The following is a 23881-nucleotide window of genomic DNA, read 5'->3' as shown; positions in this document are numbered from 1 at the left end:
GCTGTAAGGAAGCAAAATGGTCCAGATCTAGTAATTGCTCTTCCAGTGCTAATCTGATGTGCATCTCACTGTGTGTATGCTGTGGGTATGCCTGAAGCTGAAGAATCTTGAAAGCAGTGTCCATTGGTCCACACATGTACCTTGGCTCACCTTGTGCCTGCGACTGAGGACATAAATGTTAGGGCAGATTGACTGCCTCTCTGGTTCCTTCTCACCACTTCCTGATCCGGGTTGGACACTCCTGTTTCGAATGCTTCAGCTTTTTTCTTTAGCTGTGAAAGTGTATTTAGATATCTCTAAATAGTTTTAGTATTCAAGAGTTTTGAAGTTTTTATCTGCCAGTTTTAGTGTTTTATAGTTAGCCAGTCTCTCTGACCTGGGGAGCACCACCTCTTCCCCAGACTTCCTTTGGGTACTGGACTGTGCCCAGGACTATGGGCTTCAAAATTTGTGCTTCCTGCCTGTGATCCTCCTCCGTCAGTGAAAACCACCAATGCTGCTTGTACTGTGTCAGGGAAGCCCACATTGCAGCAAGGTGCGGTATCTGTTTGTTCTCTAGCCATACCCTGAAAGGGTGGAATTTCCCCTTAGGAAGCACCTAATGGAAAGGGCCATGAGGCCACTATCAGACTGTGGCTGAGGGACCCTTCCCCCCCACCCCCCCATTTTGGCCTGACTCAGCAAGCAGCATGTCTACTTCCATGAGGTCTGAAACAGGAACGAAGGAGTCTACCCTCAGTAGAGTCTTGTTGGGAGAGCAGGGAGCATTCTCATAAGCAAGAGGATAAGTCTTCCTCCAAATCCACTTAAGTCATATGTAGCCCTGCATAAACTGAGCACTAACCCAGCCCAAGGGAACTTAGTACATACTAAGTCTGAGGCATGATAAGGGAGCCCACAAGTATAGGGCTTCATTGGCACCATGTCATGATTGGGTGGACCAGTACCTCCTGAGCACAAGCCCTGACTTCCCCCGGCACCAATGAAGACCGGTAGCTGAGAGCATTGGTGACATGCAGTTCCATCGGACTTCAACAGCTTTGGCACGCTGTCTCTAGTGTGGCTCTGGCGGCTCTGGTAAGAGACGAGACCTATGCTGCTTCTAACGACACCTCAGGAGGTATAGTCCAACCCCCTGCTCAAAGCAGGACCAATCCCCAATTTTTGCCCCAGGTCCCTCAATGGCCCCCTTGAGGATTGAACTCACAGCCTTGGGTTTAGCAGGCCAGTGCTCAAACCACTGAGCTATCCCTCCCCCATCTCCCACCAGGGGAGCTGGCCTTTTGAAGGAGTTTGTCTCCCTATCCATCTTTGGGCTGTGATTTCCCTACAGTGGCAACCGTGTTGGAACTAAAATAACTTTTTCCTCATTAGGAGATGGATCATTATGTCCTCCTCCAAAACACCTTCCAGGAACAGCTTGGGACCAACCTCTGCCTCATCATGCCTTAGGGACAACAGCAACCCCCATCTGACCCATTCTTTTGGCCACGCTGGGGGCCATGGGACCAGTACCATCTCAGTGGTTTGCTGGAGAGTCACCCCTTCCCTCCCCTTTGAGGGGACAACTGGAGCTGCCCCCAGATTTTATTGAGGAATAGAAGTACACACTGGATCAAGCAGTTCTACAAGATCAGACGAGATTGCCGTCTTCATCGCCAAATGAGGTAGTGATTTCAATGTCTCCAGCCTCCTCCAATGACTATAAGCACTTCAAGGAACAGATTTGTAAAATTGGAGGGGAGCTGCAGATTCCTCTTGAGGAGGTTCAGGAGCCTCAACACAAGCTCCTGGACAACCTTCAGCCCTCCGCCTCCAGTAGAATAGTGCTTTTGGTTAATAAAACTATCCTGGAGCCAGCTAGGGTGGTCTGGCAATCCCCAGCTACCTGCATCTCCATGCCCAAGAGGGCAGAGAAATGGGACTCTGTCCCAGCCAAGGTGATGGAATTTCTGTTCTTTCACTCTACTCCTAATTTTTGGTGGTCCAAATGGCTGTAGAGAGTTCTGGGCAGAAACACCCGCAATCTACCCTGACTGATAAAGAGGGCAAGCATCTCAACTTATTGGGAAGGAGAAAGTATTTTCTTCTTCTAGCCTCCAGTTCAGAATAGCCAGCTACCAAGCACTATTGGCTAAGTATGACTTCCTAAACTATTCAAAATTCACAGACTCCGTTGACAGTCTCCCCCAGCAGGACAGAGCTCATTTCCAGGCTGTCATAGATGAAGGGAAAATGGTTGCCAAGACTGGTCCTCAATAAGCAGTAGCCTGTGCACCAGACAGGACAGTAATTATCAATGCATCACTGTTGGGTTGGAGAGTCCACGTGGACAACCATACAGAGCAAGTAATCTGGACATCTTGAGAGTCCAGATGCACATCAATGTTCTAGAGTTACAAGCAGTTCGAAGAGCTTGCAAAACCTTTCTCCCATTTGTTTAAGGTCACCATGCGCTCTGTGTCAGACAACATCACAGCTGTCTTTTACAACAACAAATAAGGAGTGAGCCCCGCCTGCCCCCTCCCCTTTGCCATGTGCAGAAGTGGTCAGCCTGCGGAACTGGTGCATTGGCAATCAGATTACCCTGTCAGTGTCTACCCCTGAGGAAACCAGAATGTGCTAGTGGACTCTCTCAGCAGACACTTTGCATTTGATCACAAGTGGGAGCTTCATGACTCTGTGGTAAACAATATTTTTGCTCCACAGGGGACACCACCAGGGACTTGTTCCTCTCCAACAAATTAGAAAGTGCAACATATACTGTTCTAGAGGAGCCCTGAGTTGTCACTCACAGGGCAACACTACTTCCATAGTCAGATCATCTGAACTATGCCTTCCCTCTACCACCACTCCTCTGCCTCGAGTTTTGCACAAGATTTGGCAGGAAAGGGCATGAGTTAATCTCATTGCCCCCAACTGGCCCAGATGGTTTTGGTTCCTTCCCATGGCATTTTGGGCACCGATCACATTCCTACATTTTCCTATCTCCTGACTCAAGGGCATGGCACTATCAGGCATTCCAGCCAACGGCTGCTTCATCTCAGAGCCTAGTTTTTGGATGGGCGTCATCCTTAGAGCAGTCATGTTCTGAAGCTGTGCAGAATGTCTTTCCTCATAGGAAGGATTCCACTAGGAAATGTTACCTAGTCAAGGGGAAGCATTTATCTGGGCCTATTTCTCCAGGCCTGTTTCTCGAGAAGCAACAGGTATTCCATTCATTCTGGACTATATTTTTTCCTTGAAGACAGCAGGTTTGCCTGTCAATTCGTTATGGATCCGCTTGGCAGCAATCAGTGCATACCATCTGCCTTCACAGAGCTACTTGATCTTTGCACACCCTCTAGGCCTTTCCAGAATCTGCTAGTCAATCAGAACCTTTCTGCCTATTTTAAAAAAAAAAAAAAAAAAAGCCTCATGCTCAGTGGGGCTTGAACCTTGTTCTCTAAACTAATCCTCCTTTTGAACCATTAGCTTCTTGCTCCATGTCTGTCTTATTCCTGAAAGTTGCATTCCTCGTAGCCATCACCTCATCCAGGAGGGTTGATGAGCTTGGGGTATTGATGGTAGGTCCTCCTTATTCTGTATTTCATAAGGACAGGGTTTCATTATGTCTACACCCTAAATTAATTCCCAGAGTAGTCTCTGCGTTTCACCTGAACCAGTGTATCCACTGACCTGTGTTCTTCTCAAAACCTCACACATCCTGAGAAGAAAGGCAGCATTCCCTTCACATTCAGCGAGTCTTAGCCTTTTACCTGCAAAGAAGGGAAACAATCAAGAAATCCCATAGCAGAAAGGGTCAGAGGTCAGGATATATCCTCTCAAAGAATCTCAAAATGGGTCTCTGGGTGTATTTTGCTCTGTCAGCTGTCTGATCTTCCCCTCATGGGGAAGAGCGCAAGCAACATCTATGGTGTCACTTCAAGAGGTGCCTCCATTTCATATTTGTAAGGGAGCTACATGGAGCTCAGTCCATACATTTGCTTGACACTGTCTCTTGGTGCAGAACTCCTCTGCTGATTGCATCTCTTGGAACATCAGTCCTTCATTTGGCTCTGCCATCTATGACCTAACACACTCCTCTTATTCGAGTACTGCTTGTCAGTCACCCACAATGGAATGCACAAAGGGACCAGCTATCGAAGAAAAGAAAGTTACTTACCTTATAGTAACTGGAGCTTCTTCGAGATGTGTGGTCTCTATCTGTATTCCACTTCCACTACCTGCCCTCCTTCCCCTCTGCTTCGGAACTTCTCTGATTTGCAGTGGAGAAGACAGAGGTGGTCGGTCTGCCCCGTGCTTTATCTCCTCTGTCGGAGGCATGAAGTGAGCCGGGGCACATGTGTGGACCAATGGATGCTGCTTTCTAAATTCTCCAGTTCCTGGTACGTGGAGCACATGTGTACTCAGTGGAACACAGATAGGGACCACGCATCTCAAAGAACCTCCAGTTTCTATAAGGTCAGTAACTTTCTCTTTCTGCCTTACACTCTCATTCTGGCCTCATTTATACGAACTTCCTTCCCTAAGTAGAACCACATTGACTTCACTTGGCTTGTACTGTTATGACTGGGCAGTCATATAATTCTGTAATCCTTATTTAAAAACAAATCCCTCATTAGTAAAAAATAGGAAAACAATAAGAAAAGCATGGAAGATTTTAAGTGTGTTTGAACGTTCCTCCCATATAAAAGATCCCTCTCAAGAATTCTAGGCTTTAGTAATTTTTCCACACTAAAGCAGCAGTACGTGCAGTTCAGAGCCTCGCTTAACTCTGTGCTTGGCTGGAATAAGGCTCACTAACTGTCGTCATTTTTACCCAAAAGATATCCGAGGAGGAGATTGAACGAATTATGTCTGGACAAGAATTTGAGGGGGAGGCAAACATCTCTTGGAGTAACAATGGAGACAGTGACCATAGTTCTCCCGGGAATGGAGTTTCTGAGAGCAACCAGCCATCACCTGTTTCTACTCCGTCTTCAAGGTGGGAGTTTCCATTGGAAGAATTTCAGATGAATGTAACTCTGCCTGTATTTCCCTGAGGGCTGCATTTTGGGCCAAAAGTGAAAATGAGCATTTTGATGTGTAACTCAAACACATCTTGCGAATGCTGACCTCTTTGTAAACATATTTTAGCTAGAGACATATACACTGTGTTAGATCAATCCAGTGTGATCTGAGAGTAAAAGTCTCATGAAAGATTGACAAAGAAACGTTGTGTTAAAGGTCTTACATTTAAAGCAAATATTTTAATCTGTTTTAATACCACTTCAGATTATGAAAATCTGAAAATTTTATACACATAATTTACCTTTCAGTATTAATGCTGTCTGTTTACTTTCTTCCGTTTCATTTTGTTTGTATGTTGAAAATGAGCTAGTCAGCTTATTTGATTTTCTAATTACTTTATAGTTTGTGTTACTCTCAGGTTCGCATCCCCTAGCACATTGTTTCAGTACTTGGGTTGCAAACACGGGAAAGAATGTTTAAATGCCAAACCAACCCCCCCCCCAGCCCTCTTTCCGTCCCCCCACACATACATACTCTTCCATTATCAGTTGTTTTAAAAATGTAAATGAAAATATTTTTATTCATAGGTTTTGTAAACCTTTTTATTCACAAACCTAAATTCTGGGCCTTTCAGTAAGTAGAGATGGAAATGCTTAGCACAAACCTTGGCTATGTGATTTAATCTAAGAATGCTTTCTAAGCGGCAGAGTTTTTAGAAAATCACAGTAAATGGAACTAGCATGGAGGTCAGGCTGGACATGATGCAAGTATGAAGCAGCTTGTCTGCATGCTCTTGATTGCTTTCACCACAGAATTTAACCAGAAGGGATTTTTCATCCCTTTTCTTTTCTATGAAGCGTTATTTCCATCTGTCCCTGAGCTGGATGAAAGATTGTAATGAATTAGATGGAGTTTGTCCAGTCTTTTAAATAGATCTTCCCTTTTCAGTAGGTCTGTGGAGCTGAATGGATTCACTGCACTCAGGGATCAATATATTGGGACTCCAGTGTCCACGCACTATCAGTACCTACCGCACCTTTTTAACTATTCTGCTCACTCAGCTCTGATGCCCCCACAGACCCGAAGCCTAGATCCCCAGTCACATAGTCTTATCAATCAGTTAGTGTCAGCTGAGGACCTGGAACCACTTGGCACTCCAATGCTTATTGAAGATGGGTAAGTGCACGTGATTTGGTGGAGTGAGGCTGCCCTGAGCCGCTCCATTGTAAAGCCGGTACTGTCTCTGTATGCACAGCACATGGAACGTGCATAAATTGTTATTGGGGGAACACCTTTTGAGTATTTAAATTCATAATAACGTATTTACAGATCTCTTAATTTTGCATGTGTATAGGTAATTAAATAAACTATGCCTGATTCTGAAACCAGTAGCCAAAGAATGTCATCCAAGGGCTAGAGCTGAGACTGTGATGCTAATGTCTGTAGGCTGAGAGGATCTATTTCACAAGTGAAATCACTTTTCTGTTCTTTGCATAATAATTTGCACATCTTTGGAGTACAGCGTCCGCTTCCCTTGTAAATGGGAAGCAGCAGCAGCTTGTTAATCTGTCTGGTATCCAGGACTGCAGGAGGCTTCCTGAGAGCAGAGCTGCTGGTAGAGTGAGAAGATTGCTAGTTAGGTTCAGTCAGCATCTGCAGGGATGGCATTCTTCTCTGGGGAAAACACAGGTGCAGGGATGGTACCTTTCATCACCTGCTATCTGTGGGCTCAGGAGCAGAAAAGCCAGCAGTCAGTTTCTGTTCTCACCACTGGGTGACACTGTGGTCACCAGGAATTAAGACACACGCAGATGTTATCTTGTTGTCCTGGTGCCTTGTGTTCCAATGTTTTTAATCCGTTTTTATGTTTTCCTATTAACTGTTACTGCAGGTATAAAGTGACTCAGGCAGAGCTGTTTGCATTGCTGTGTCGTCTGGCAGATGAGTTGCTTTTCAGGCAGATTGCTTGGATTAAGAAGCTGCCATTCTTCTGTGAACTCTCAATCAAGGACTATACTTGCCTGCTAAGTTCCACATGGCAGGAGCTGATTCTGCTGTCCTCACTAACCGTTTACAGTAAACAGATCTTTGGTGACCTTGCTGATGTAACCTCCAAGTACTCTCCCTCTGATGATGAGCTGCACAGGTGAGGTGGTGGGTTAAATCTTCTGGGGCTGTAGCAGTATCTAGTCATTTGGGTTGGGGGGAGCTGATGGGGGGAAGAGGGTCTGTTCCTGGCTCTGTCACTGACTCCCTGTTTATCCTTGGACAAGTCTCTCAGCTGGCATCTCACTTTCCATCTTTGTATGAAGGGATTATAGTCCCCACCCTTGTAAATCACTCTGAAATCTTTTATATGTACGTGTAGGGATCATTGCTTAAGAGAAGAAATTTTTGGTGGGGAGCATGTGGGCAAAGGAGGGGTACCTTCCCTTTCTACCCATCTCAAAATCCCTGCGTGGGGTTGGTTGTGCGGAATGCCCTCTGGATCTTGTCAATCAGCTGCCGAAGGGTTGCCTAGGGAGTGATGCCTGCCACTCCCCAGGAGTAGGGTGCATTCCCTTTGTTCTGCCTGTAGCCCTAATTCCAATGTTGTCCTTAGGCCTCTCCGTCTCGTGAAAGCCATTTAGATATTTGAAAATTAAAGTCTATTTGTGGAGGTGGGCAATTACTCAAAACTGTAATAGAAAGAATCGACTTTCTCCGGAAAACCTTGTCAGAGAATCATAGAATATCAGGGTTGGAAGGGACCTCAGGAGGTCATCTAGTCCAACCCCCTGCTCAAAGCAGGACTGATCCCCAATTAAATCATCCCAGCCAGGGCTTTGTCAAGCCTGACCTTAAAAACTTCTAAGGAAGAAGATTCCACCACCTCCCTAGGTAACGCATTCCAGTGTTTTACCACCCTCCTAGTGAAAAAGTTTTTCCTAATATCCAACCTAAATCTCCCCCACTGCAACTTGAGACCATTAGTCCTTGTTCTGTCATCCGCTACCACTGAGAACAGTCTAGATCCATCCTCTTTGGAACCCCCTTTCAGGTAGTTGAAAGCAGCTATCAAATTCCCCCTCATTTTTCTTTTCGTAGACTAAACATCCCCAGTTCCCTCAGCTTTTCCTCAAAATTCATGTGTTCCAGTCCCCTAATCATTTTTGTTGCCCTCCGCTGGACTCTTTCTGTGCACAGGTTGGCCTCCTTTCAGTGTGCTCCATTCAAGTTAGCTTGCTGAGGAATGTCATTTCAGCTCTGCTCTCAAGGGTGACAGGCATAAATGGGAGAAAGTCAAAAGTCTGTTACATTGCAACATTTAAATCCTACAAAGCCTTAGCTGGTGTGAAGAATTATGAATGGGGATATAGCTCTTGTATTAAAGGACCCTTTTGAGATTCAGAGCATTGGCTTGGTTTTCAGAGGTGCTGAGCCCCCACAGTTCATTGATTTCAACTTGAGATATGGAGACTCAACACTTCTGAAAATCAGACCCTAAATATGTGAAATATGCCTTATCTGCATTCCTAGCACACATGATGTTCTTACAACTTACCAGCGCCACTTCTGTTGTTTGTTTACACTTCATTTCACTTGGGACTGTGAAATTAAACGAGTCCATTTCGCTTTCAGTTTTGAGTGCCCAAATTTTGAGTTTTAAGGAAAAACGTCTAGTCTAGTGACTTGTGATTTCACAATCACAACTCAAAATTTCAATCAGCTTTGCTATCACTTTTGAAAATCATGGCCCTTGCTCTTGCCACGTGGTTGTGATGTTTGGATTTCCCTGTACGCAGGGAAATGTTCAAAAATCTCTTAGTTTAAAAAAATACCGTTCTTTTTAAATGAGGATTTCTCTCTCGCAAGCTTCCAATTTTTATTTGTATAAAACATAAATGTTGGGTTTCAACTTATGTCTCCTTTAAGACGACTCATCTAGAGCTAGTCTACGCAGAGTTTCTGTGCTAATTTAACATCAGGGCTCAAACTGTAGACGAGGCCTTAAATGATTCTCAATTTGAAATCTCCTTTTGAAATCCGAGATAGGAAAAGGGGCAGGTCCTGTGAGATCAGAGGGAGAGATCCCATGACTTCAGTTTACTTTTGTCATTGAAATGGCTGGTTTCATTTTCTTCACATCCGTCTGAGCGTATATAGTTCACAGAAGTTTGCCCCAACTATTCTGATGGAATATGGCAGATTTCTTAAGCATTCTTCTGAAACTCTCTAAGATGCTTCAGTGCATTATTTCAGATTGCTTTTTATTAATTGTTTCCTCAGGGTTGATATTAAGACCTGATGAAATTAAAGTGCAGTGAACTTTAAACAAAAATTTGGGGTAAAATGATTCATTTCTAGATGTTTTAACCCAATCAACCAGCAAAAGCTTGCTCCTGGGGCCTTGCCTGACGCACTGTAGTACTCGCAGTACTTATGCTGTGAGGGTAAGGAAGAGGGGCACAAATTGGGAGTAATCCCTGCACGTAGTACAAAAAAGAATGTGGCACAACACTGAGCAGCTGTACCCTATAGTTCTAGTTTCATCAGTGTAGTTCCTTTTAACTTCTGAAGATCCCCCTCGGACAACACAGATTTTTCCCAGCGTTCTGAAGAAAAGCAGAGAGTGATAACCTAGTGTCAAGGCCAGTTTTCCCATAGAAATTCTTCCTTTCTTCACCCTAGGATTGAGAGGAGAGCCCCTTTATGTGAGGAATTACTCAGGCTCAAAGAAATACTATATAAATATTGTAAATAACCACGAGATACAAAATGACAAACTTGTTCGCAAAGCTTCCCAGTTAGAAGGAGAATGAAGAACTGATCACACAGCTAGTGACCTTGTTTCCACAATATTATGTTATTAATTGCTATTTCATTGTTTTTGATTACATAAATTTAATGATGTTGCAACTTAGCTGACACTGCAGAGGAAACAGTGCTATCTGATGCTCCAAGTGATGACCTGCCTTTAATTCATCATCTTGGTCAGTTTTCTTTCTTCTGTAGTCCGAGTCCCAGACGATTCTTGTTTGGATAGCAGAGAGACTGACAGCATTGTGACAGAACATTTGCAGGATTTACTTAACTGGCTGCCCAGCCTCCCTGTTAATATTTGACCTTCTGTGGCTCTGCCCTTGCTGGAGCTGGTCGTTGTGCCGTGGTAATTATAGGATGGTAAATCTTGAGTGTCATTTTATAAATAATCCGTGATCTAATAGACATTCAAAGTGCAACGAGTGCAGCTTCAATGAGGAATCTCACAGCGAGAGCCAAGCACTTACTCCTGTGTGCAGGTTTGCTTATGCTCAAGCTCTCCCTCTCAAGGCCCCAAAAGTTGACGTGTATAAAATATGAGGCAGACCCAAAATGAAAGAGAGATAATAAAGGAGTCGTCTTAACCCTTCCGACTCTGCCAATTTCTAACCTGCCAGCCTCAGGGATGCTTTAGAGAAGATCTGTGTATTTATCCAAGGGGTTAAAATAATAGATATGTTCTGACAGTGGAATGGTTCCTTTAACTTCAGTTACTGATTCAGCATTTAAACTATCACTACTTGACGTTCGCAAAAAAGTGGAGACGTAGCTTTACCAGGCCATTTGGGAGGAAGGAGGAGTTGTGTGAGGTGCACAGCTGAGGGACCTACATGTGCAAGTGCCCACTCAGTCATGCAGTCATCTTATTTCAGAGTGAGCATTTTATTTATAGCTTAAAGATCCGTGTGCAGCAGGGCAGCAGTAACAATACTAAGCTGTTGTATTCGAGTGAAAGTCTTAGCAGCGCTCTCCCATGTGCTCATGCCAGTGCACTCCTGCCCTCCTGTCTTCTGTGGGAGCCAAGTGTCCCTGGTTGGCTCCTCCCTGACTCTTTAACACCTAGCCAGCAAAGAAGCAGCTCTAGGCTTATTCAAGAGGTTTTCTCTCCCCCAAAACTACGCCTTGCCTTTTCTTTTTTATCTTTAATTACTAAATCAGTGTGTGGTGTTTCTTCCTCCTGGTCAGCCTCTTACTGGATTCTGGGATTTCACAAGTCTGACAGAGAGCTAGGTTGCTGCACCAGCCACTGGCCAGCTCAGCGCTGCCCTAATGAGCATGTGCTGCTCAAAGTGCCTTTTACACTCCGAGTTACTCTTGGCTTTGTAACGGTCGTTTCTATCAGCCAGCTGTCCCTCTGGGGAACAAAAGCAGTGTTTTTTACTTGTGTCTCCAGCAAGTAACACCAGAGGCCATCTCTTCTGAAGCAGTCACTGACTCTTCATTGAAACATAGGTCTGCATGATCCTCTCATATAAACCAGTGTAACCCCAGTGAGTTCACTGGGGTTACCTGGGTGTAACAGAGGGTTTTATTTGGCTCTCTTTTCATGGTAGAGCGGCTCACCGTAATGATTCTCCAATATTCATGAATGACTGCTGTTGTCTGAGATTCATGTTGTCTGTTAGCCAATTTAAAAACAATATGCTGATCTAAGATGCCCTGGCACTTAGAAGGTTGTAGTTTATTTCTGTACCTGGCTATAACCGTGACTGCCAGTATATAAGTAGATGAAAAATGAATGAATATCATCAACTTTTTCATGTTTTAATTCTGATTTAAACTGCTGGCAAAATGGTGTTTGTTTTCTAGATCAAATGTTTAAATCTCTGGAGTCTAGTAAAAATGCAAATAAAATGCAGGGCAGCTTAAACTTTTTACTGTCACTCCTGCTCATACATAGCTAGGAATTAGACTGGTGTAAAAGCTGTGAGGCAGACAGTGTGTGGAGGAGTCAGTGCTCCAGAAGGAATAGGGCTGTGCAAAACAGAACAGCTTTGTTTGAAAAGGGGAGGAATGTATGCACAGAAAACCAAGACTGTTCTTCTGCAAGCATGAGAGAAGAGCTCTCCTGGATTTATGGAAGTGACGAGTGGTCGGTAAAAATGTGCATGTTCAAAAAACAATTAGACCCAGCAGAGGATTGTGAGTGGTCTTTGTGCTCATTAACTTCTTGAGCTTTGCAATCTTGCACCTGCAGGATTTTTAATGTCAAGTTGAGAGCAAGAAAATTGTACAACTTTAGATTAGCCGACAAGGCTTTCATCACTTACAATATTACTTCCCTGAAGAACTGACCTAAAGTTCAGACAGCTTGTTTTCTCTTCTCTGAGGTCAAACTCCACCATGCATTTTACAAATAACTTTGAAGTAAACAAATACACGTGCCAAAATCAGATGATATTCAGTGAAGGGTGGGGGGTTTATTTTTCTTCTGTTTTTGTTCAGACATGGCTTTCTGGCTGTGCTCTGGTTGTGCACTGTATAATGCCAGAACACACAGCTGAAGCTTTCCTGAACACTTCTGTCTCACTGCTAAAGATTTATGCCACATGCTATTTCTTCCAAACTAGCCTTTATTGCTTTAAACCACATGTAGCAGGAATGGCTACTGGCCATTGCACAAATAGAACACTGAAATATGCGATCTGTACTTTCAGCTCCTCATGAATGTCACTTATGCCATCTTTTTGTCTACTGTCCTGTGATCCAGTCACCTGCAAGCAGGGGTCCTCTCAGACTCCTCCTGCAGAAATCTAGGACTCCCTATGGGACTAGGACTCTTCACTACAGAGTTTCCATTGAGGTAATTCCCATAGCTCTTAAGAGACTGCACTCACTGGACTGTTGTGAGCCCTTCCCAACCTACTGTATTACACGTCCCTCCCCATTAGCAAGTTCTTTGGGCAAGTGTCCTAGCTCAGAGAGAGAGTTGCAGCTTGTTGTAAGCAAGCTACACGTACCTTGTGTGTTTTCTTTTCTTGGAAAGAGTTCAGCACCTCCTCCTAACTCTAAAATTGCTTGGACGTTTTCTCTCTCATGCATCAGACTCCCACGTTTGCATGTAATCTCCTGCTCACCTGCTAGTTTAGAGCTCACATCTGAAGCTTTGCACATCAGCACATATCCATGTGCCCTCCGTGTTCAGTTTCATTCTGACATGGTGGGGTACAGCCATGCTGTTGGAAATGGGGGAGGAAACCTGTGTCCAAAGGGGACAAACAGATCACATTTATATCACCTGTAGTCATGACATGACTACATTGTGTGACTGGTGAACATCTCACCTGAGATGTTCTAACATCCTATTCCTACAGCCTGCATGGCTAGGAGAAAAGTTCAAGCTGGGGAGGCTGAAGGCAGCTAAAAGAGGGCTGGAGCTGAGAGAGAGAACTGGGGAAGTGCTGGGAAGGTGAGTGGAGGAGGATGGCGTGATTTTTTTTTTTCCTGTATAAAGCCTTAAGAACAAGTGGCTGTGTTGAAGCAGGCAGAGTGCTGTGTAATGTGATAAATGAGTGCCCTGGATCCAGCGTGAAGGCCTAGGGTGTCCAGGACCAACCATCAGATACTTAGCACATACTGAACCTGGCAAGGCAAGCCTGATTTTGCTGAGTCTGTTCCAAGATGAGTAGCAGGAACAGGAGGGACAGTCTATTCTTTCCAAATTTCTAGACTAATTTCTAAATAAGAGCTTCTGAAAAATATCATCTGAAGAAAACCACTAAAGCTTTTGAGGTTTTCCTGTCCCTGTGTTCAACCCTTCCTTTGTCCTGCAGCCCACATTTTATGATGGATACCTTGTAATAGTGAATAACTATAATTTAGCTGGAAGTCGTATAAATTTCACCAAACTTCCTAGATGGACCTGCACAGTTGATGGGTCATAAAATACAGTATAACTATTACTGAGTGTATAATAATAATACTATGCACAACCCCAGAGCTTTCTGTCTAAGGATCATCCCATTACACAAACTAGTGAATTAAGCCTCACAACGAGCCTGTGAGGTGGGGAAATATCTTCATTTAAATATGGGGAAATTGAAACAACAGGATTAGTAACTTGTCCAGGGCCATGCAATAAATCATTGGCAGAGCCAGGAACTTCTAATACTTGTTTCTCCCAGTCATAGCAACCTAATACCATGACCAGGCATCACATATCCACAAGCAGCTATGCCAATATACACCAATGTGCACCCACAAAATCCCCATTTTCCTTAAAGGTCTGATGTAACTGGCAAATATGTTGTTCTGAATCACCTTGTAACCAGTTTTGCTTCTCATGAAGAGTGTCAACAGACCTGAAGCTTCTGGGTCTCTGATTTATAATGCAAGGTATTAAAGTATTTTAAGCGCCGTAGAGTTTTAGTAAGTCACTAAGCTCCCTACTTTTAATTGCAAAGGGCCTCTCCTCTTTGAGTACCCTGTTGTGTACATCAGTCTCCCTTTCCTTCAGATTCAGTGAAGAGGGAATGGAGGTGATGGAACGGCTGATCTACCTCTACCGCAAATTTAACCAGTTGAAGGTCAGCAATGAGGAGTATGCATGTATGAAAGCCATTAACTTCCTAAATCAAGGTGAGTGGTGGAAGAAAGGGATTAGTCCCACTGGAGTAAATGACTAGTCAATAAGCTAGTCAATCTTTGCTTCCTTTGGATGATGGGGAGAGAAAGGGGGGGGTCCTAAATCCAAACTGAAATGGACTCCTGAGCATTAAAAGGTTTTTGTTTTTGCGATTGCACAGTTAAAGCCATATTAAGTGTGTGCTGTTTCAGACACCTAAATGAAGCAATTATAGAGGAAGTGAAAAGGATTCACTTTGCTTGATCAATTTTTAATGCCTTTAATCGTAGACGCCAAGGACAGTATGTGCGTCACTTTAAATACGTACCTACTTTACCAGCAGCAGAATAAGAACAGAGCAGAGTGACTGATGAAACCTTTCTAGATAAGGCCTGAATGACTGATTACCTACCAGCTGTTGTGGCAAACTTCTCATCGTGCGCAAGGTGCATGTCATCTGAAAATTTTGCTGCTCATGGCGGAAGGGTCTGGGCCAGTGACACTCAGACCTCAGTGGCTCAGGAGCCAAATTAACGATCAGTATTACCCAAAAGAGCCACAGTTGTGTGAATTCACTCTGTGTGTTAAAAGAAAAGGAGTGACTTGTGGCACCTTAGAGACTAACCAATTTATTTGAACATAAGCTTTAGTGAGGTACAGATCATTTCATCGGATGCATCCAGTGGAGTAATTTAATTTTATTCTCCCAGCAAAATTACTGACCAAGTATCATTTTATAAATTACAATTGGCTAATAACATAGTAAAAGCATCCTGATTCGTTAATAACTTAGATGGGTTAATAATTAAATCACACAGTGTTTTAATAGCATGTGCTGCAAAGAGCCGCAGGAGATGCATTGAAGAGCCACTTGTGGCTTGCGAGCCTCAGTCAGAGTATCACTGGTCTAGGCATTTTCTGACAGGCAGCAATCAAGACAACCAATTTGCATCACTTTTTTCCAATTTAAGCTATTAGCTTTGAAAAACCTTTGTGCGCTAAATGTTGGATAACCTCACTGGCATGGTTTTCTGGATTCTTCATCACTGTGTTTCCCTTCACCTAATACTTTTGTCTGACATTTTTTTTAAGAAAGTGAAAATATGCATTTTGTCCTTTAATATGGTGCCTAATGCAGTAATATTGGCAGGTAATGAATGCTGCCTAATACAGGACTGACTCCATGTTTGTGGTCAAACACAGCATTTCAGAGCTGTCCATCAATTCTGTTATGAAACTCCTAACACTTCAAAATTCATGAAGTCAGCATAGAAATAACATGCAAATGGATTCTGCAGTGGCAGGGCCGGCTTGGGGTGGCAGTCAGAAAGGGGCGGCAGAGTTTCCGCCACGGTGAAAATTCGGCGGCAGCTTCTCTCTCCCCTGCTGTCCGTGGCGGCAATTGCTTGGGGCGGCAAAACCGGTTGAGCCGGCCCTGTGCAATGGTAGTCCAGGGTGGGAAGTTACTGGTCTTTTCTCTGAAACTCTGCCATGCTGAAATTATTTGGAAGGTTCAATTTCTTCAGTAACACTTGGTATGGGTCACTCCAGTCTGACACCATGGTGTGGTTCCCATGTCAGTACTCGTGTGTGTATGATGTTACTGCACATGTATGAAGCATGTTACCACAGGTCTGTGTGTTGCTTGTGCATAAATGAAAAGCTATTCAATGGTACTAGCCTCATAGGTGAGTTTCAAAAGCAGTTCAAGAAATAAGAACCACTGGGAATTTTCCGTACCACAAGGAAGTGTTCTACTTTGCAAGGATATGCTGAAATCCCCCTCCTCCCCCTGGTTATACCAAGTGTTTTGTGCTGACACTTCAGTGTGTGCCCCGGCACAGATTCCGGTTTGCTTCCCTGGACAGTTTCCTGACACTGGATGATAGACTTCTTTAGCTGTCTCCATTGTTTTCCAAAATGTATTTTCATTAACTTCCTGTCTTCTTTTATTTTTAGTTGGAGTTTGCAAATTTTTTATGTGGAATACCTGAAAATTATTTTTAAAGGTCAGCTTTTGGACAGCAAATAAATGCTCCTTCCCTTGTACAGTATTTCTGAAGAACAATACTGAGCCTCAGAGGAGTTGCATATTTTGCCTATTCTTAATTTATTGGATCCCTTCCCATGACATCAAGTAGTATATAAATGTCATTGATCGTGCTGAAATACATTCAGAGGGACTTTCTCAAATTATTTTGCTAGCATTGAAATGTCTACTTTGAGGAAATTGCTTGACATTTGGAAACGCTAAATTTTAAAATAAAAGCTTGGCAAGTTTATAAAGCTCACGTGGTGAAATTCCTAAACAGACGACACCCTCAATTACTGATCTGAACACTTCCCATAGAGATGAGACCATGTAACTAGAATCAACATGCTGCTTTCTGTGGAAAATCTTATGTTGCACCCTCTGCTAGGACTGAAAGCCTTGACATATAGCTACTTTATAAAAAGGAAGTAGAGATTTAAGGTTGCTAGAGCTGTTATCTTCTGAAAGGTTCATGATCTCTGAGCCTGAGCAACTTAGGACATTATATGTTCTCATCCGTGTCCCTTATGAAAGGAAGATCTTGTACCCTCACATCTAATCTGAAGTGTGTACATGTAGGAGATACTCATTACAGTATGTCCTGGAGGAGGAGGGTGAAATTTTAATCCTGTGGTGACTATAAACGTGAAATCTCTGCTCAATAGCATTGTATAATTTAGGTAGATTTTGTTAGACTGAGTTTTATAAATGGATTTGTCCTTCCATTTTACAGTTGCTGACTCGAATAGTGATGAGGAAGAATCTGAATCTGGTTTTGTTCTAGTGTTACAGCTGTTCCCAGTCACTTAATTCTTATGTTTTCACTCAGACATTAGGGGCCTGACGAATACATCCCAACTGGAGCAGTTGAATAAACGGTATTGGTACGTGTGCCAGGATTTTACGGAATACAAGTACCCACATCAGCCAAACCGTTTTCCAGATCTAATGATGTGTTTGCCAGAGATACGATACATTGCAGGTAACTTTTTGATCTCTTCTCCCAGCTGGCCCCTGTGTGAATCGTTAAATCTCTTTTAAAGGAGACTTTCTTCTTTTTATAATTAAACTCCTAGCTACTTGGCTGGACAGCAGTGCCAGTGTGGGACCTTTTCTATGTGAGCCTTTCTCTACCAGGCTAAACCCAGTGTAACAACTGGGTCTGGTTATAAATAGCTCCAGCCATCTGTGTTTACAAATAGTGATAAACTCCAGTTCCTAGGTTAGGGAGTAAGAAGGCATATTCTTTTCTCACAAATAACGAGCTCTCCTTAGTATCTTGATCGAAACCTCCTTAGGGTCTTAATTTCAGACTCAACTCTGAAGTATCTTCTCTGCTGCAGAAATAACCCTGATCTGTAGATGGCATAGGCCTCGTGGGGAGGAGCTCGCTCTGAGTCTGGAGATGGCACTTGCATACCGTAGTGAATATCACAATATAAAAGCCTAGATAGGCTTGAATGAAGTCCCCAAATCTGAATTTCCCTGGCATTTGGGTTACTGAAATCTGCATGTGAATTTTCCATCTCAATGCATCATTAATTGGCTCTAGAGGAATTATTCCAGGATCTTCATGAGAACATCAGACATTTGTACCTAAATGTTAAGATAATGAACACAGATTATTTGCAATTGGGAAGAAATGTTCTTCCCTGGGGCACGTTGATCAGGATCTGCGTGTTTCACCTTCCTCTGTCATACCAAGCAGGATTGTCCACTGGCACCAGGTGGACACATCACACACAATCTATTCATTGTGATTGACAGGGGAGGTTGACAGGTGGGATGTGTTCTTTCCCATCTTCCATAAATATGCTTCCATTATGGGGAAATCATTTTTATCTGACTTCGCCAACGCACTTAGCTTCTGTTCCACTCTTTAACACATCCTGTTGTTTCCAAAAGAATATCAAATGTCTAATGTAGGAATTGGGTGATTTACTGTTTCTCTAAAGGTTCAAGGTGAAACTGTCTCCAATGTCACCAGCTTGTTGGAGATGAGTGTTTTTTAAATCTGGCTCAAGAATGGCAGCTAATTCTGATTCTTTCTTAACAGGAAAAATGGTGAATGTCCCTCTGGAGCAGCTGCCCCTCCTTTTTAAAGCCGTTCTGCATTCCTGCAAGACAAGCGTGAGCAAAGAGTGAGCCTTCATTGCCCCGAACCCATGCCTTGCTCTGGTGCTTCAGGTGGGGAACTGGCTCACATGTGAAGAGAGAGGGGGGAAAAAAACCATGATCAAGGCAGTAGAGAGCTGCTGAGACAAGGTGGCAGGTAGCCCTGTCACTGTAGCAAGAATCTTTTGTTTTTGTTTTTTAAACTCTTTTCCTATATATTTATTTCACGACAGAGTTGAATGTATGATCTTCAACACAGTGCACATGGTTCTGTATGAATGCAGCAGCTGCATTCTCTTGCAGTTTACAGAATGTAAAGATGTTTAATGTTACAGTGTTTGTTAGGGTTAGTTCTTTTGTATTTGGGGGGCTGGGGGCCGATATGACTAAGACTACCTCAATGAGAAGATGCTGTTCATGTACTGATCATTTCATGATTCATATCCAAAGTGTTTGCCTAGAGAGCAAACTGCCTCACTCCACTGGGAGAACTATTAGCATCCCAAATGCTGGAGAATATTGGAGGAGTGTGGGCATCAGAGAAGTGCCAAGCTTCAAAAAAGATAAGTGGGGGCAAAGGTGTTACCCCAAAACCAGAATTTGGGTACCCCCAGAATAGCCAACCTGTTCTCATTAAGTGTGGGTCTCCAGGGTGGCTAAGGGAATACTTGGAGGACACAGATACAGCCGTGGATAAATGATTGACACAAGCAGTGTTCCAAAACAAGGCACCTTTTGTTGAACAATTTCTTGACACTGTAACAATCTAAACACAAATCCCTCATAAGTTAAAGAGCACCTCAAACCACATTGCCTTATAGCTTGAAATGATACTGAGCGGATGCTCCCTGCTTCAGATGGTCAGTCTGTCGCAGGTAGCTGACAGCCATTTTTAGATGTCCATTAGCTTTTACACGTATAAACCCCTTTCACAGTCCACACACACATGCATACATCTGTATTAACCCCCCCGCACACGCAAACACTAGACTATGTTATAACTATACCGGTTACTCTGTCTGACCGTACTCAGCTGATGGCACAGTATATTTCCCTGTTTTCTTTCTCTCTCCACTCCTCTGCTGCGTCCTTCTCTTCTCCCACTGCTTACTGCTGCTTCTCCTTCGTCTCACCCTCACCTCTTTCACGCCTCCCTCTGCCTTCTCAGCTCAGCTGCCTTCTCAACTGTCAGCTGCTGCTGACTTTTATACCCTACTTTGCTAACGGTCACACATCCGTCATTCCAGTTGGCCGTTACTTACCTCAGTGTTGTGATCTGTCATTTGTTGTTTACCACTTCCTAGTGCTACATGACCTGCAGCTGTCAGCCAGTGGTGGAGTGACTCTTGCTTATTTAAAATGGAAGCCAGGAATCTAGGGATTTCAAAATGGAGTTTCTCTGGAATCAGAGGGAGAAATTAAGACTTTTTTTGGTCAACTAGCTAAACTTCATCAGTTTTCAAATGCAGCTCTCATGATGTAAATTGGGTCCCCCTGAAATTCTGTCACGAGAATTGCAGCATTCCAAGGCTGAGAAAGACCCCTAACCCACATTCCCCTTCCCAGGGCAATGCAGAATTGTTCTCTCTCTCTCTCTCTCTCTCTCTCTCTCTCTCTCTCTCTCTCTCCAACTGATGCATGATTATTCCCTCACGACTCTCCTACCAAACTGGAATTGTCGTAATTAATAACAGGCTTTGAACAGGGAGGCAGAAATAAACCAGGCAGACTGCAAATAATTTAATTATTGGCTAAATGCTATCTCTTAGAATCACAAACTGGAAAAGCATTCTAAGAAGCCTGGGCAATATACGTTCTCCATGGCTAAATCTGGCCTAGTTTTTAAATTACTCCAGTGAAGAGGATTTCCTACTACAGTAGTTACAAGTAGTTGACATCAGCGAACACTTCAAACCTCGCAGCTTCTGTCCCTCCTATGGATAAAATAAATGACTTCTGATAAGAGATTTCAGTATCCTCTGCTATTGGGTGTCTGTTGACCCTTGGAGAACATATGGGTATTAACCAAGTGCTGCATGTACCATTTTATTGCTTGGAGGGGAGAGTAGTAGGAAAACCTGGCTCTTAGTACAATTCATGTATATTACTTGGTTCTAATTCTCCCAGAATTTAGATGTTCCACCCAGTAACTTCAGTCACTTGCATTACATCAAAAATGCTTTACTTGCTGCTGTTCAGCTGTTTGATTAACAACATGTATTACTGTCCATTAAGCCTCAGTGTCCTCCATGGCTTCCTGTAGCCACACAATTGCTAGCTGGGGAAGATTTCTTTCCCTGTTTCCATCATTCATATATTTATGAAATCCCACTCATTCTAATAGGCAGCCATGTTGCCTTTGCTGAATTTTCTGCTGGGACCCTTAGTTGTAAATCTGTTTTGAGTGGTTACATTAGGCTGAGACATTTTTGAATGTTAAAGAACCTGCTATTTTTAAACTACCTTGAGTTCTTCAGGAAACAACTTCTGCTCTTCTGGGATGGGAGAAACCATTCTTATATTCTTGCCATCCTCTATCCAGTCATGACACATCAGAGTGTATGGCACAAATTAAATATGTGGTCAGGAGAAGCAGTCTTTTCTTCTGAACAAGCCCCTGCTCTCCACTGAAGTACTGTACCTGCTAGTGGGTAGAAAAGAACTGGGTGAACAGCAGAAGCATATCATTAAGTCAACCCCAAATGCTACCTACAGACTAATGGAATAGCAACCCAACAGTCATTGGAACTTGCTAGCTTGGCACATCTCTAGGTCAGTCAACAGTTATTCTGTACGATAAGTGCAAATGGGTCCTGCCTCCAAGAGATGAAGACTACTCCATCCAAAACCATCTCAGCAGAGACAAGCTGTTGACTAACCATGTAGACCAAAGGCAGTGTTGCTCTCTTTAGTTCTGCTTTGTGGATCTTCCCACTTGATTGTTTCCCTTGCTTTAGGTAGTCCACTAGCTGCTGATATACACTTTCGTAAAATAAGATGTTACGGGTAACAGCTGCTGGGATCAGCAGAAGTCCACTTTTATATCACTTGACGAATCCAAAGTTAGTTTCAAGAATCTCATTTGCTTTCTGTTTATAAAATGAGACAAGCACATATTTCTCAGGAAAGCCTTCTGCATTCAGTATATACCTCAAGTATACATGGGAAGATTTTAGTGTATCTGTTTATTTCTAAGTTAGGAAATATTGACAGCTTTAACTTTCATTTTCAAATAATTCCACATGATACTTGTATTACGGGTTATTTTCTGGCTTGCTTACACATTTCAGGAATAGTTTAACTGCACAGAAGTAATCTTATTCCACAGTTATTAGATTATTAATTATTGATGAATAAGGGTTTGTTTTAATTAGAAGATCTCTATGCTAACATTAGAAAACTTGTTTTTGCCAAATACCTGACAAAAACATCTAGTTTGTACTCTGTCCAAAATTAATTGACTCCCCAAGAAAATGCTGCACAAGCAAAGATTTAATAAACTTGATGGGGATGGAGGGGGGGGATGTGCTACTACTTGCAACTGTGTAAACCATTTTGATAAATGTTGATTGGCAGCAGTATCTGTTAACAAACCCCCATGTATCGCAGTGAGCATAAAAGCTGTGCTAAATTCACAAGCTAGAACGAGACTAACATACCGAACCAGAACCTAACTCACTGGACAGTCGTTAATGTTTTCTGCACCAAGTCCTCTAATGACTTGTGTTTTTTAAACAGGGTAAAGTGAATGTGTTGCATTGCAAACTCAGGTATTATGATGAGAAGATAGGAATGTAGCTAGAAATGTAGTGACATTAGGTCAGTCACTAGATGTATTTGTGAATTTGGTTTGAAGGACATCCAGAAAAGTTGGAATTGTTTGTCCCAATCTTCACATAACATTCGGTTTACAGGGAACCATATTTTATTTGTGCTTAATGCTAGTTAGGTGGGGATGTTCATTATCTTTGGTGTCTGCTGTTGCTTATCTGGACTTCTATGACAGAAGACTCAAACGATAATAATCATTTTTGGCAGAATTTTCTGCCAAGACAAGTCAATATTTATCTCTGGTTTGAAAGATAACTCAATCGACCCCATCCTTTCCTTCATAGTATTTGTGCAAATGTAAATCTGAAGAGTTTTTTTAGTCCAAACAGATTTTGGGATATAAATTTGAAGTGCATATGCTCACATATTCAGAGGGGGACTCAGTCTGGGAATTGCAAATGAACAAGTTTAAAGTTCTTGTAATCTGCTCCAGGAAACACTCCAGGTTCTAAGCATCCTCTCTCACCGATCACTGCGTTGCCAAGAAGCTGCTGCTACCAGCGAATGGTGTTACTCCATTAGCTCAAGCGGCAAGGTCAGTGCTTTCAGTTCTGAAGGTGCTGGACTTATGCGCTAATGACCTGGCACCGCAGGCCGTGATTAAAAGCCCGCTGAAGTCAGTTGGAATCTTTCCACTGGCCCTCAGTGTTGTGAATAAGGCCATAGAAACACAACTTGAGCTGAAAGAGTAAATTTTTACTCCATTAGCTTTAGCAGTAGTAGGCTTTTATCCTCTGTGGGGACCAGCAACTAGAAGGGGACATAACTCACAAGCCAAGTGTGTCATGCCAGCAAGAGATCAAAGCCAGTTATAACTATAAATTGTTAGTTTCATAAACACCATGAACGTTGGGTTCTCACCAAGGGGGAGGGGCCTATCAGGTTTACATTCAGCAGCACCAATACAAGGAGGCAAACTTACAACCAGAGATGACCCTATGGCTACCAATAGTGGGGGGGCAGAGTGAGGGCAGAAGCTTCAGCAATGTTACTGAGCATGCTCAGTACAAGCCAATCAGCAAATGGGGGGGGCAGCATGTGACCCTGCATGACCCTCCCACTGTGTCACCTATGCTTACAACCATGTGTAACACATTGTTGTCTGTCTGTGTGATGCTAAACATTCCTTTAGCACCACTGGCATCTAGAACGGTCTGTGCATCAAAAAGTCTCGTTTCTCAGGTTGGGGCATCAGCAACAAAGAACAGCACTGTTCTGCTCTCATTTCCTGCTGCTTGTCAGGTTTGTGTGTTGAATTGCTTGTGGGGAAGACAAGAACCTTCCAAAACATAGTGCATGTAGGGAAGCCACCAGTGCAGCCCCAACAGTGCACACACTGTGTGAAGAGATGAAATGCCTTTTCCTAAGCTGTGCCCAACGCCTGAATGTGTGAAATATGAACACCTAATAGGTACCATGTGGTGGGAAGAAGCTGAAGTCTTCATTGCAAATATTAATTTCACATGCACACTTACCACTCTTTGAATGTTAATATCTTGGCCACTTTAACCCTTTCCAGCTCA

At 43.1% G+C, this 23881-nt stretch overlaps 1 protein-coding gene across 4 annotated transcripts in view; it reads left to right on the top strand.

Moving 5' to 3' along the window:
• Window positions 1-21741, top strand: part of NR6A1 (nuclear receptor subfamily 6 group A member 1) — a 194038-nt gene extending 172297 nt beyond the window's left edge. For 3 of the 4 annotated variants that reach the window (XM_084650161.1, XM_084650164.1, XM_084650163.1), the window contains 6 exons: window positions 4830-4987; window positions 5962-6189; window positions 6905-7159; window positions 14273-14394; window positions 17242-17394; window positions 18469-21741. In XM_084650161.1, the coding sequence (XP_084506287.1) occupies window positions 4830-4987; window positions 5962-6189; window positions 6905-7159; window positions 14273-14394; window positions 17242-17394; window positions 18469-18557 (1005 nt within the window). In that variant the 3' untranslated portion in view covers window positions 18558-21741. The remainder of the gene's footprint in view (window positions 1-4829; window positions 4988-5961; window positions 6190-6904; window positions 7160-14272; window positions 14395-17241; window positions 17395-18468) is intronic. The other variant, XM_084650162.1, reaches the window with a different exon arrangement.
• Window positions 21742-23881: the final 2140 nt, after the last annotated feature.

The sequence above is a fragment of the Lepidochelys olivacea genome (genome assembly GCF_965140295.1).
Source record: "Lepidochelys olivacea isolate rLepOli2 genome assembly, chromosome: 16".
NCBI classification, from domain to species: Eukaryota; Metazoa; Chordata; order Testudines; family Cheloniidae; genus Lepidochelys; species Lepidochelys olivacea.
Note: the sequence above shows the minus strand (reverse complement) of the source record. Positions and strands in the feature narration are given on the sequence as shown.